This window comes from Plecotus auritus, assembly GCF_963455305.1.
Source record: "Plecotus auritus genome assembly, chromosome: 6".
NCBI classification, from domain to species: Eukaryota; Metazoa; Chordata; class Mammalia; order Chiroptera; family Vespertilionidae; genus Plecotus; species Plecotus auritus.
The window spans coordinates 14,683,872-14,698,433 of NC_137773.1; the positions used below are offsets into that span (position 1 = coordinate 14,683,872).

Genomic DNA, 14,562 nt, shown 5'->3' on the forward strand with positions numbered 1-14,562 from the left:
TCTCTTTAAAGTAATGATGCCTCCCTCAGTACTCAAATAGAGCATGCTGTGTTTTTAAAGCATACTTTTCTCTAGTGATGAGTGTCTTGCCAAATCTCTTATTCACAATGAAATTTCATGGCCTAACAACTCCTTTGCTTCGATATCAAGAAGGTAATGAACCTGGACTGAAAGAAGATACAACTCAGGAATACTGTGCCAGACGAAGGAAGAGCTGGCCAAACACAGAGGCTAGGTCATTGTCCTTAAGAACACTTCTGGGTTAGCCCTTTCATTATTTCCTCGTGAGGCACGTGAGGAGAAGCTTCTAACATTGGTGATACTAAGAGAAAGATGACATGGGTTCTAATCTTAGTTCTATCCGAGATCTTCCTGACAGAAGAACCAGGCCTGGCCGCACTGGCCAGAATGGGGTGGGGAAAAGAAGTGTCTCACTCAAGCCCTTCAGTTTCTACTTAGCCGAGGCCCAAAACATGGGAGACAAGGGAATCTTTCCTTGAGCAAAATGTTCTACAATTTTGTGTTTTTGAATTCTAAGCTCAGCCCCTAACTCATGTGGATCCTAAGTCAAAGCAGAAACCTGCGCTCTGAAGATGAACTGGATCATCAGCGTGAAGAGGTGGAAGGAGACTAATGTGTCCAGCCCCAGAAGAGCATAGCTGGCCTTCAGAAAGACAGACCACCTTACAGAAGGCAGTGACGGGCAATCCCTCACATGTTTAAAGGCAGATGCTTTCACGTCTGTAGAAGACGGGCTGGAAAAGCTTTTGCAGCAGAAGCTGTAGCTCCAGCCTTTGATGCCAACTCCACCAATGGCAGAATCCAACACAAGTGTCACACAGCCCTAGGAAGTTATCAGACCTTCCGTTGACTTCATGAGGCAAATAGCATTTTATTTTGGGACCATCAAATCATCCCTACAAGTCTTGTCTTCATCTGTCGTGATACCTGAGCTTAGCAACCCCAGTGCCCGATAGGAGTTCCCATTGAGAGAGGCCGTGTTTTTCAGCAAGCCAGAAACTAGTAGCTGGGACTGAGAAACGGCCACAAATGGTTAGCTATGGGCTTCCTTGGCAGTGGGGCAGCAAACCCTGCTTTTAGCTAAGGGGGAAGATAATGTGACCTTCCAGTTTCCCCTTGAGTGAAAGGAAAAAGAAGGTGGGGCATCCTACTTCTAGTACTGGCTGACAGAACCTGTGTGATGGAGCCTATTCCTAGATGGTGGACGCCAGAGGGTTGGAAAATGAGAAGAAAACAGTATTTTTGTTGTGGAATATTTCAAACATTTGTAGAGGTACAGCAGTATAACAAAACCCATGTACCCAGCTTCAACCAGCCTGTAGCCAGGAAGACTGAAATTTCTGATGCTTTGAAATATGAGGGCGGCCTAGTCACTAGTTTTCATAAACTAATTTTATAACTAGTTTGCCCCTTGAAGGGGCAGTTCTTGGGCTCTGTGGTTACTTTTTACCATACCACTTGGGCTGGTTAGTAGCAAGTCACCCATTTCCTAGTCTTGGTCTAGTGTAGGCTCAGGGCAGCTCTCCCCCCAACACAGGAAGTGACTGGAAATGATCGTCTCCTTCCTCTGTACAGCTTTAATTGTGTAGTTCCCTGAAGGAACAGGTTTTCCAGTCACTTCTGGTAGGACGTGCACACATTCCTTTTTTACAGGATCCAGATGACAGGAGGACAGCCTGTGACTTGTGTGGTGCAGAGGGGGCAGCCTGAAGGATAAGTTGCTCAAATTGCTCCAAGGAGGTTTTTCTAAGGTGGCAGATATGTACCAAGTACACAACATAGACCGATAAGCGTATTAGAGAAGTCAGGGAGGGCTAAGTCAGGGAGGTGAGAGGGAAGTGGTCACAGAAGACAACATGAACCGCAGCCGGGCTGGCAGACACTTTGGCTGCACCCACGAGACTGCTGTAGCTCTAGGCGTTCCCTTTATTTCGAGGGCAAGCCTAAGGTACTGAGGAAGTTTTGCTAAACCAGTTTATAAAGGACAAGACTTACAGATCTGCTTACCTGGAGGATCAGAGCTGATAATACATCTTTAGTCAGGTTTACATTTAACACCTGCTGCCTGTTCCCCTGTGAATCTAATCAAATAGTAAAATGCACTAAAAAAGTCCAGGTCTGCTCTTCCTGAATCGAGTGTCTGGATTTTAGCTTATGATCTGTTTGAAGCTGTTCAGCAATCATCTAGAGGTCAGCTCGGAGACCAGAGACACACCACAAATAATCCCCAAGCCTAGCAACATTTCCTGGGAGCTGTGCCCTACTTCAGCTACACAAAATATTAGAAATACACTTGGCATTTATGAATTAAACAAAAATTTGTGACTTTGACAATACCTGAGCAATCCGAAGGTCCAAAGTATGAGGGCTTCTCATTTTACTGGAGCTCAGATGTGGGCCCAGGGCTGTGATGTTCAGGTCATTAGCTAGTAGATTCGGCCACTCCCCAGATTCCATATCCTCACCCAGTGTGATAGTCTATTCCTATAAGTACAATAACTTGTAAAACCATAGGAATTTGGGGGGTGGGGGCCATGGAGCAAGAGGATGGAAATAACTTGCTTGTATGGAAGGGAAACACATGCACAAAGTTGGTTCTAGAAAGAGGTTGGATTTCAAGAATAGAATTTCGGACCCAAGATGTGAAGACAACTACAGAAACCACCAGCTGGTGTGAATTTGTAGTAACAGTCCCAGTTTCCCGGGTAAGCCTTGTACAGAGGCTCCCGTGGATGGAAAAGCTGCTCGTGTGCAAGTTGGAGAGGTGATTAAGAGACAGTGCAGACACAGAGGACATGAGATTCAATGTAAATGTGATCTAGGAGAAAGTGGGGAAGCTGACACTAGAGGACAAGTTGGGGATTTTTGAAAGTCTCAAGACAAATCCTTACAAATATCTAAGATGCAAAATTTAAAAATCAGAAGACATGCTTACAAGCCAGTTTGAACATTCAATATCTGAGGACATTCTACATGGCTACACAGGATGGGCTCACTTGTTTTTAAGGGGCTTTCTTTACAAACTTTTCACACTTAATGCAAACAAAAAACTGCAGAAACTGAACTCTGGGCCCTCATGAGGTGAAGAGAACAGGCTCTCTCACCGCCTCCCACCACCTCCTCTGGGAGGTGACAAGCAGCACATAAACCTAAGCTGACATTTGAATCACTTGCTGGATCTTGAGAATAACTACTTGCTACTTATCTTGAGATAACATATTGGTTAGCAGCAAAGGAGACATTTTAAAACAGGTACTGAATAAAGAGCACAGAATCTGAACACTTGGGTAGTGATAATTCACACAGACCACTTATTTGAGCAATGTCCTTTCAGACTAATTTTCTAAGTTTCTAGTAGAGCAGCAGTGCTATTTTGAATGTAAATATGGCCCTTATCATCCAGGAGCTCTTGGTCTATTCATGGAGGCAGATAGGTTTAATCAAAACAAAACATGTCTTTGAGCCTTCAAAAATACTCCAGGAGGAGATCCACAATTATTCTGATCCATTGCACCAGCATTGGAGTAAGAATACATACAATGTCATAGAGCGATTACGTTACAAGTGAACTTTGGCACACTTGTTTGGTTGGAGGAGGCATTACTGAACTTTAAATCCTACTTTAGCAGCAGTAGGCAAACAGGCCACCTTCCTTCCTTCCACTAATATCTACGTTCCAACAGTTTAAAGGTTCTTCTATTGTCACATGTTTTCAAAATGTTTGAATCTACCTTTCCCCCCAGATATTGGAAGCAGAGAAATAACAGTGGTACATAAAAACTAGGCTTAAGCAAACTTCCTTTCTTTCCATATACATTACTTGGCTCACTCACAAGAGGCATTTAATGTGGACCTTGTTTGGCGTCTGGTAAGATTTCAGGAGGGTACAGGGAGGGGAGGCCTAAAAAGCAACACCTCTACGCCCTGCAGGAATGTAGTGTCTTCACCAGGGCTGTTTCTAGGCAAACAAGATTCCTATTCCTTGGAGCTCAGCTAGTCCTTCAGGAATCTCAGTCCCACCCAACCTTTGCTTAGTCTCAACCATTGAACTCAAGTCTAAGCAAAATATAGTCCATAATATTTTCATAGTAATATTAAGGGATTATCTGCTTTTTTTCCCCACCACCATTCTGTCATGAGCATGCAGAATTTTCCAGACTGCATGATGTGATCCTGTGACAATATGAGAATCTTCTATCAAGTCTCATGTTCAAGAGATTTGCAAATATATAGAATGTCACTCTTACTAAAATGTGCTGTTTTTCTAGAAATATTTATGTTAACATGAAATGTATTTACTTTTAAAGAATTAACTAAATATTTAAGAAATTTAATTCTAACATACATGTCAACAGATATAATCCACACAAGCCAAAATATTCTTTAAATGTTTTTGAGTGGAAAGGGTTCTGAGAACGATTCCAGCCCGACATGGCCACGCAAGAAGCACTTGCCACTGATGCTGCATCACTCAGTTTTATGTTTCCGTACACGCGCAGATTTCTCACACCTTTTGGGGAAAATTTACCAAAAAAGAACAAAACAAAATTAGCAGTGTTCTTTCTCCCTCTCCCTAGTAAATTCTACGGAGAATTCCTTTTCAATCTGGGAGATAAGCTTAGCAAATCAAAGTCAATACTGCACATAATTCTGCTATCTATCCACAAAGCAATAGCCTAAAGGGCTTTGAGGAGATCAAAGATCGAGCACAATCCTTAACTTGGGGATGAGATTACTGCATGTCAGAGTTATACGTGTGCTTCCTTTCTGAGATGAAACACGGCACTGCCTTTGTCACAAACCAGCAAAACTGGAAGCTTTTCACCAGCATCAACTAATAACCCAAATAAACACCTACCTTTGAAACCTCTGGGTTCGTGTAGTCTAAAAGAATATTTTATTCTGGGATTCACATATCATTCCTGAATGAAGCTATTTTAAGTTGAAAATAAGAGAGATGCTTGGTCAAAAAAATGATTTTATAACATCTGTGCAAACCTGGGGAGGGCCAAAGCTTGAGGTGGTTTCTGAAGTACACAGTAGAATGGTCAACTTTTTCAAGGTCATCCTCAAGGTGGCAACTAATACTTCAGGCAAATCTGTGGAGTCCAGTAACAATAAACTGAACACTGCTCCCAGAGGCAAAGAAGCCTTCTGCTTCAGTTGTCATGGGGACAAAATTCACAGGCTCAGACTGTCACAGAAAGCATTTATTACCACAGAGGAAATCAGGAGCCCACGCCCGGCAGCCTGGGCAGTGCGTGTGATTGGGAGGGGGGCAGTAGGCAAGACCCCCATCAGTCATGTCTGGGCAGTCTCTGGCCAGCAGGTTTGCTCGTCAGGAGAGCTGGCATCTGGGCTTGTATGTTTGTGTGGCTCAGGAGGTCAGCCTAACAGGCTCCTCCTGGACAAAACAAAGGACAACAGCTGCACAGACATCACCTTAAAATGGAAATCCAATTAGGTTCATTACATCAGGAAGTACACTTCACCCTGATCCTAAAACACAAGGAAAGGTGCATTGGGGTCTACTGGATGGCCTATCTTTGAGATAAGATGCTTTTAGAACGTAAACATTAGCAGGGCCTTTCCCCTTGCTACCAGCAAGCAGCACACAATTTACTAGCCAGCTTTAAAAGTTACTGTTGTCTCTGTTATCTGTTATTATTTGGATTTTGGACAAAATTGATGGAGTAGGAGCCAGTAGAGGAATCCTGTTTGATCTGAAAATTTTCTGTGGAGAGTCCAAAAGGTCGGAGAACCAAGTTCCCAAGATCTTTTAGTTTACCTGCAATGTAAAAGCAAAAACGCAAATAAATATGGGGAATGAGCAGAAGCAGGAAGACCCCCACTGAGCTTGCCTTACTATCCGATTACAAAATATAAAGAGCATCTTTTGGTAGTTACAGAAACTCCTGCTTTTACAACGGTGAGGCCTCAGTCCCCACCTTCTCCTCTGGAGTGCAGTCACTTCGATGCCACCCACCCTGGAACCTGTGTGTACATGAGCGGGAGGGAGCCCAGCTGGCTCCTGGGACAGCAAAGCTTCCTGTCCAGACTGGCCAGACCCATCGAAGGACATAGACTCTGGGGTGAGTGGTGGCCGAATCACCTGCTGCTCCCGGGGAAACAAGGGCACCCTGCCAATCCCCACTGCCTGGTGGCGGGACACGGGCCTCTCCATGTCTGTTCTCTAAGAAACAGCAGCAGCCACCTGCTGAATCTAATTCCACTTAGCAGATTTCTACTGATTTCAAATTCAAGAGCCTCCTACTTTTCTACGTAAGGCCTCAACTGGATTCCACACCAAACTCATCCCTTCTCAGGGAAGGGGTGATCTCGTTCATTTGCACAAGCCTGTCAACCTCAATAGTCCAGCCTTCTCTCCCCCAAGTTTCAGGCTTTATTAACTACCAGCAACTTCCTGTCCTAAAGCCAGAACTGAGACACATGGTATAACCAAGGGATTTTATGCTGATTCTAAATACAAGAAAGTCATGGAGCTTGTATGTCAATAGTTGAGGGAGTTTCTAGAACATTTGAGAGATTCTTAGATTTATGGGGCAAAGGGATGGAATATTTGAAACCAGGAGTGTTTTAGAAAATATTGGCTAGGATGAGTGAGAAAACGGTTTCAATCCTTTCTAAAACTGTTCTTAATTTTTCTTGCAGGTCTGCTTCCAATGGAGATGAGAATGGGGGTAAAAGGGAGAGAAACCCCAATCACCAGAGGTACAGGGTCCTCCCATCTTATCCCTGTTAGCAGCTTTGTCCCTCTGAGGCCTCCCCTCTTGAAGTAAAGCCCAGGTAAAAAACATAAAGATGCCTGCCCTTCAAATGTCCAGGCCTGTACTAATAACTCATGGAAAGAACTTTTGGTTTCATTCTAAGATTTATCCCTCTGAAGCTCACCACATTCTGAGAAAGCTCCAGGAACGCAGGGCAACCATTCTCCAGGCAGGCTTCCCAAACAGAAACCTGGAACACATGCTCAGTGCTTCTCTTTAAGGAGCATCACTGGTGTAGAACTCGTCCCTGCACACGGGGTAGCACAGAGCATGGTCTTGGTGGAGAAATGCAGGGATGGGGACCACAACAAGCAGAGACAAGATGGGGCATCCTCAGGAAAGTGTCACCCAGAACTTTGGCAGTCTGTCTTGGCATTGAGGAGAGGGAGGAAATGAGTATTTCAAGGAGCCAAATAAAATGTCTCCCTAACCGGTTTGGCTCAGTGGATAGAGCGTCGGCCTGCGGACTGAAGGGTCCCAGGTTTGATTCCGGTCAAGGGCAGGTAACTTGGTTGCGGACACATCCCCAGTAGGAGGTGTGCAGGAGGCAGCTGATCGATGTTTCTCTCTCATCGATGTTTCTAACTCTCTCTTTCCCTTCCTCTCTTTAAAAAATCAATAAAATATATTTTTTAAAAAATGTCCCTGCTGGCATAATCTGCGCCTCCTCTGACACGGTGAGTGAGCATGCATCTCGAGAGTCCCAGAAGGGCAGTTCCACTTGGAGGAACCCCTGCCCAGGGCCACTCCCTGGGTGGAGGGTTCCATGCAGGCCCCGCCCCAGGTAGGCGGGAGTGAGCAGAGTGTCCAATGGGCGGGAAGGGAGGGGGAGGGTGCATGGCATCAGGTTTAGGTTCCCACAAGCCAGGCCCAGTATCTATGGTTCTTGTGTCATAGGGAAGGCCACTGATGGTTTAAGTACTGAGCTTTTGGGGTTAGTGCTGTGACAAAGTAAAGAATGAACCAGAAGAGGAGAGCCTGGAGGTGGCTGACAGAAAGGCAGTGCCACATTGTGGGAAAGAGGCCATTTATTCACTGACCAAACATCTGAATGTCTACGATGTTGGGTAAAGTAACTAAGAAATCAGAGTGGGGCCAGTGGAACATAAGGGAACAGCACAAAACTTTCTGGTTGGACCAACAAGTTTCTAGCGTCTGGAAAGTTCACCTTTTGCTGTTTAAGATGATGGCAGAGAAGCACCTTCAGTAACGATCATGCTCCTAAAGAGATGCACAATCACACACACGAATTTTCCTGCTGCTTAGAGTCAGGTTGGACTCTCAGACAAAAAGCAGCTTCCTTGTGCCCAAGACAGGGTCACTGCCAAACTGGCCTATGTGCCACACTTTTCACTGGTGGCCAAATTCCACCCCCACTCCGCCATCCGGGCAGTCATCCGTTAGGTTTCCTTATTACCCCTGTAGCAAATCTGGCACCGTCACTCAGCCTGACTTTGGGGAGCTCTGTCCAGGACACCTATTTCCACCTCATCACATCATTGACCCCACGCCTGTGATCCTTCAGACCTCAGATTCCCTAGCTTTCATGGCCATGAGGTTAATCTGTCCAGAGAAAGGGACAACAGCAAACACTCCCGTTGTGACCACTTTCCTCAAATATGAAGCCAATCGGATTGTCCTGTGCTCAGCAAGGACTGTGGCCCTGGGGCTGAGGCCACCTGGGTCTCCACTCCTGTTCTGATGACATTTATAAATATGACAGGCTAGGAAGGGAGGGCAGAGTATGTTTTACCCATTCTGAATTCCAATCAGGATTTTTCCCCCTAAGGAGGGGGTATATAGGTCTTCTAACTAAAGAAAGTCAAGTTACAGAGAGAAAGGAAAACCTGAATAATAGCTCAATAACCACATAACTTCCTAACACGGAGCAGTTTTTTAAATCTTTAACTACCAGTACTCCAGCTTGCTCCACTTCTAAGGAAGTGACATAATTTTGCACTCACATGACTACCCTCCAAGGATCTCACGGCACATGAACCACAGCCATGCCACACGTAACAAGGAGGGGAGAACACCAGAAAGCTCTTGTGGGGCTCAGTCCATGCAGAGTGATTTCTCCCCTCAGGCTCTCCGATGGCAGGTAACACCCACAAGCAATACTTTATTCATGACCCTTATATTCTTTAAGAAAAAAGAATCCAGCTATTAATTCTATTCACGTGTAACAACAAACCGACTATTACTTACCAAGAACATAAATTGTTTAAGTCAGATGGGAGATTTCATTACAGAAGCAACTGAAGGAATTAATTCAACGTGAATATTTCACATGGAGGGGAAAATATAAGTAAAATCCAAAGCCATGGAGACAGGGCTCACTAGAATTTACAGTGACAGGGACAGATGAAGTTGTGATCCCAGCTGCCACCGACGACACAATCAGGCTCAGCTTGCACTCATTCCATCACGGTTTTGCTCAAAGCCTGGAGAGCACTGCCCAGCTGTCTTCCCCATGTCCACTGTGGTCATTCCTAAAGCCACCTCTCTCAGCAGGAAGTCTAGCTCAGCTAAATGCACATACTTTTTTTCTTTTTTTTTTTTTTTTTGCTAAAATAAAGCATCATTGTTAGGAGAGAAACGCTCTTTTTTTGACAAAAGAGTATCTCCAAAATAACTTTTCTGCTCAAACACGGTGTAAAGTTTAATTAAATAAATTAGAGAAAGAGCCTTTTGGGGAAAAACTGGGGAAGGCTCTAGAAATTGCCAGTCTGAAGCAGCTCTCCCTGGAGCCTGCGTCCAGCCAGTAGGGTCGGAGGGCTGTGGATTGCCCAGGCTAATGGGCTCTTCTCAACCAGCTCTCCTATCAGAGTGAACCATGGGGAAATTTGCTCTCATTCTCTGGATCCCGACGCCTACAGCTCATAAAAGGCCAGGCTCAATTTATTGTAAAAGATTTTCCTTAGGCACATGTGACTGCAATATATGAAATGTAAGTCACGTGACAGATCTAGAAAACATTCATAAGAAAGACCCTAGACTCGACCTTGAGTAGGGAAACATCAGGTTATAAGCAGAATATGCTGGGCAGACTGTTCATGAGAGGCGTTCTCTGAATCCAACCATAAAATACTCTGGCAGACAAGAGAAGTAACTAAAACATGGATCAAAAGAATCCATTTGCCCTACCCTCCACTCACAGCCTTTCCCCCACCTCCCCGTTTACTCCTAATCCCTGCCTTCTCACTCTCCTCAAAGAGACTCAATGCATTTTCAAAACAGAAATTCCCTTGATTCTGCCATGATACTGGCGGGTAGTGACAGCATCCTAATGAACTTAAAGCCTTAGGCTGTTCACTCAGTGAAGAAACTCAACTGTTTTCATGACACTCAGGGTCTGAAATACAGGTTGTTGGTATCCCAGGTTGGGAACTGTGTTTGCATTCTTTTAGGCAGGCAGGGAACATTTTCAAGAAAAATAAACAGCAGTTTGGGTTTTGAAAAGCTGACACGCTCTGTAAACCACAGTGCTCCTCCTGGAGTGGAAACAGCTAAGAGCTCACTAGCCCCATGGAACTGCCGCCCACAACCAACGAAAGGCCCAGAAGCCGTTTCAAACGGTTGTGTTTCCCTTGAATAAAAATACTGCTGTCCCTGGGACCCATGCTTCCCAGATACTTATGGTCCAGAGAAATAAGAGAAGCAAACTTACCTAACATCTCTTCCTTCAGTCTTTCATTTCGTTCTTCAATTTGCTTAGGTAATCTCTGCGGGAAAAGAGGAGAAACCAGGGTTGGTAAAAAATCCCTCAGCTTTATTTTGAATTTGAGAGACATTAAAAACGAATGTGAATGTAAGATAAGGTAAAGTACAGATATGTGATATTAAATAAAAAAGCAAGTCTTTGTTTGTGGGTGAGCCACACGAAGACGGGAGTTTTGTTTAGTTCACTGCTCTACGTCCATTTCTTAGCAACAGTGGCCCAAGGCAAACCTAAATAAAGATGTGGTGACAAACACACACACAAAAAAATGTCTGACAGAATACCTACCAGAATTTTACAATGGTATGTATACTTAGGTGGCGGGATTATGGGTGATATTTTAAATTTTTTTTTTTGCTCATTTATATATTTTTTACCTTGAAGTCCTTTCTTTACAGAATCTAATTTACTGAGAAAATCAGATCAATAATGGATGTTTTTCGACCTTGGCACTATTGGCATTTTGGACTAGGACATTCTTTGTTATGGGGGTTGTCTTGTGCACTGTAGGATGTTGAGAGCAACCCTGGCCTCTACCCACTTAAGACGTCAACAGTACCATTCCAGTCATGACAACGTCTCCAGACACTGCCAAATGTCCCTGGGAACCAGATCATTCCTAACTGAGAACCACTGATCTAGATTAGAGTCTCGTTTGGTCCCTTTTAGCTCTGTAATTGGCCCCAAGTACTCTGGGATTCCAGTAATAACTCTATTATAAGAATTAAAAATAAAATAAATTCTTTATGCATATAACAACTAGCATAAAAGGCTTCCTTTCACAGAAGGCTTAAAACTAATATGACAAGGATAAAGGCTACCAAGAATTTGGCCAAGGTTTGAAGTATTCCGTTTCCTCATGTCAAAGTTAGTTGATCTTACCACCATTCAGAGATATGTTAAAAGTCAAATAAAGGATTAAAACTGGTTTCAAATTGCTTATGTATTTTAATTATCCAAACCAGGCTGTCTCCCATTACTCCATTTCTAGATAAATAAGAGATCTGTTATTATGGAAGGAAGTATGTATAAAATCAGAGCAAAACAAAACTCAAACCACCTAGGATATTAATGCGAAAAGATCAGTCAACATTTCTCAGGTTTGCTCGGTAGAATAATCATTCCCAGAGAGAAGTGGGAAATCCTCAGAGCAGGGCAGACAGGAAATAGAAACAAGTGAAGGAATCGGCAGAAGGCAGCATGGAGCAGCGTGGCCAGCAGTGGGATAGGAGAGCTCCAGCCAGATGGTGCATGCAGGAGTTCAAGAACCTGGTATGTCCACATCTTCCAATTTAAAAAAATATATACTTTTATTGATTTCAGAGAGGAAGGGAGAGGGAGATAAAACATCAATGATGAGAGAATCATCGATCGATCGGCAGCCTCCTGAACGCCCCCCAGTGGGGATCGAGCCCACACCCCAGGCATGTGCCCTGACAGGCATGGAATTATGACCTCCTGGTTCGTAGGTCGCTGCTCAACCACTGAGCCACACTGGCCAGGCCTTCCTATTTATTTTCAAGAAGAGTATGTTTTGATTTTTATCTAATCAAATCTTCCCATTTTTCAATGTTGGCAAGTGGCCTCAATTTTAAAAAAACAAACAAACAAAAAGCTGGCTTAAAACATGTCTGTAGATCCCCACCTCCTGTCTGCTACCCATGCTCTCCGAGGCGTGCTGGGGTGCAAGACAGGCCTCTCCACCCGAACGGCTCTCTGCAGAGGGTGGCAGTGAAGAGAGCTGTTTAGTTGTAGCCAGGTTTCTCAAATTGATTTGAACACCCATTATTATGGGGTAATAACGTGCACATCCAATTCAGTAGTGCATCCTTTAGAATATATGCTGCCCTATGCATTAGGGACAATCACAGAGTGGTTTTAAAGGTAAAGTACAAACCTGGAGTTATTTTTAAAGTGGGGAAGAAGTAACATTTAGCTAATTTACAACTGACATGAAAATATTATAACATCTAGCCCAGCCAGCGTGGCTCAGTGATTGAGTGTTGACCTATGAACCAGGAAGTCACGGTTTGATTCCTGGTCAGAAAACCTGCGGGCTCGATCCCCAGTGTGGGTCATGCAGAAGGTAGCTGATCAATGATTCTTTATCATTAATGTTTCTCTCTCCCTTCCTCTCTGAAATCAATAAAAATATATTAAAAAAATTATAACATCTAGAAGCAAAAGCAATGCAGTGTCGGAGATAAGACTAGAAGTCATTTTAAAAAGGACAAGAAGATTAGTTTAGGATATATTCAATTGCAAATGTGTTAGGCCTATGACAATAAACAGAAACTTGGTGACTGAAGAAGAAAAAGGATGGACAGAAAACCAGAAATTCCTTACCTATAACACTAAGACTCACTTTGGTCTGAACTGTACTACAGTGGACAAGACTATCCTAGTCCAACAGTGAAGTAAGATTTCCGTCAACCCTAGAGACGAAAGGTTTATACAGGTAACACACTGAGGATGGAGTTTAAATGGCACATGGTGAGTCTCTGGCTACCACTTTCAAGTTCTGTTGACCATATATTGTGATAGGCTCCTCAAAAGTATAGAAATGGAATGCAGTTGTGTCCCAAGGATTATTTAAGCCTCACGGAGTAGCGACACAAGGAAAAGAAGAAAAGAATGAGGTTTACCATGCAAGCTTCCCTGGCTTGGTGCACTGATGGGTCTTTTTCTAGAATGGACTTGTAGTCTTCCAGGGCTTCATCGAGCTTGTCGGTGCTCTCGTACAGCTCCGCTCTCCTCAACAGGGCCCTGGTGTAACTGGGGTTTAGCTGAATGGCTGTAAAAAGAGAAGAGGTCACTGTTACCATGAAGGAAAAGGGCCTATACATACTCGACCATATCAAGTTTCTTAACCCTTTGTACGCCATAACAGTCTATGGATGCAAGCGGGATGGTTTCTGTTTTGGACACGTGGCAGTTAACTGGTTAATCAACCATCATTCAGGGTCTAAAGGAAGAGCCATTTGTCCAAGGTTATACCTGGGGCCAGCAAGCTTTTTCTGGAAAGGGCAAGACTAAAGATTTCAGGCTTTGCAGGACAGACAGTCTGTCACAACTACTCTACTCTGCTATTGTAGCATGAAGTAACCAGACAGTGCCTGAGCCAACAAGGCTGGTGTGTTCCCATAAACCTTTACCTAATGACGCTGAGATTCGAACTTCACATAATTTCCATGTGTCACAAAGTATTATTTCTCATGGATATTGGTTTAACCAAACCCAAACACAACTCTGGAAAACAGTCTTCCCCTTCCTCTCATTTTCCTGATATGGCTCCTCCCCTTTGGACCGCAGCTGGAAATGACTGTTGCCCACTGTACACCCTGCTAACCAAGCTTACAAGGCATTTTCTCATTTGGTTACAGAGAAAGGAACTCTGAAAATCAGCAGTTTGTTCCTAATTTAAATTTTTCAAAGCCACACATCACACACAGATTAAAGTTAAATTCCTTCTTCCAAACAAAACTACATTAAGAATTAGTTCCAGCCCAAGATAGTAATAGATCAGAAGTAGTTAGCTACATTCTAAGGTAGCCATAGCTTAATTCAGGTACTAAAAAGAAATAAGAAATACAAAGAAAAGAAAGCCCCAGTAGAGAGGATGATGAATTAATGTAAAAAAAAAAAAAAAAAAAATAGGAGAACTCATGCTTACTATGAGAGTTGGACTAGACAGCATAAGGTTCTTTCTAACCCTATGGTTTTCTCAAAGAAATTATTATCTAATGAGAGGAAAACAAACAAAAATACAAATTATGAAAAGTAATAATTAGCTAGTAAACCTCATGAGTAGTAAGATGCAAGGAAAAGTGATTATGTATGTTCTCCATACCAAGCTGGTTAGAAAGGAAGAAAAACTGGGCCATCAAAAATTTTTTGACTGGCTTATTTCACTTAGCATAATGCTCTCCAGTGAAATAAGCCAGTCAGTGAAAGAAAAATACCACATGATCTCACTCATTTATGGATAATAAAGAACATTATAAACTGATGAACAAAAATAGATACAGAGGC

The 14,562-nt window shown here is 43.4% G+C and overlaps 1 protein-coding gene across 1 annotated transcript in view; it reads right to left on the bottom strand.

Moving 5' to 3' along the window:
* Positions 1-5,213: 5,213 nt before the first annotated feature.
* TTC1 (tetratricopeptide repeat domain 1) overlaps positions 5,214-14,562 on the bottom strand; it is a 38,840-nt gene continuing 29,491 nt past the window's right edge. Inside the window, exons 6-8 of the mRNA XM_080676201.1 lie at positions 13,176-13,324; positions 10,480-10,534; positions 5,214-5,809 (exon numbers count right to left, since the gene is read on the bottom strand). Coding sequence (XP_080532327.1) covers positions 5,676-5,809; positions 10,480-10,534; positions 13,176-13,324 — 338 coding nt within the window. The 3' untranslated portion in view covers positions 5,214-5,675. The remainder of the gene's footprint in view (positions 5,810-10,479; positions 10,535-13,175; positions 13,325-14,562) is intronic.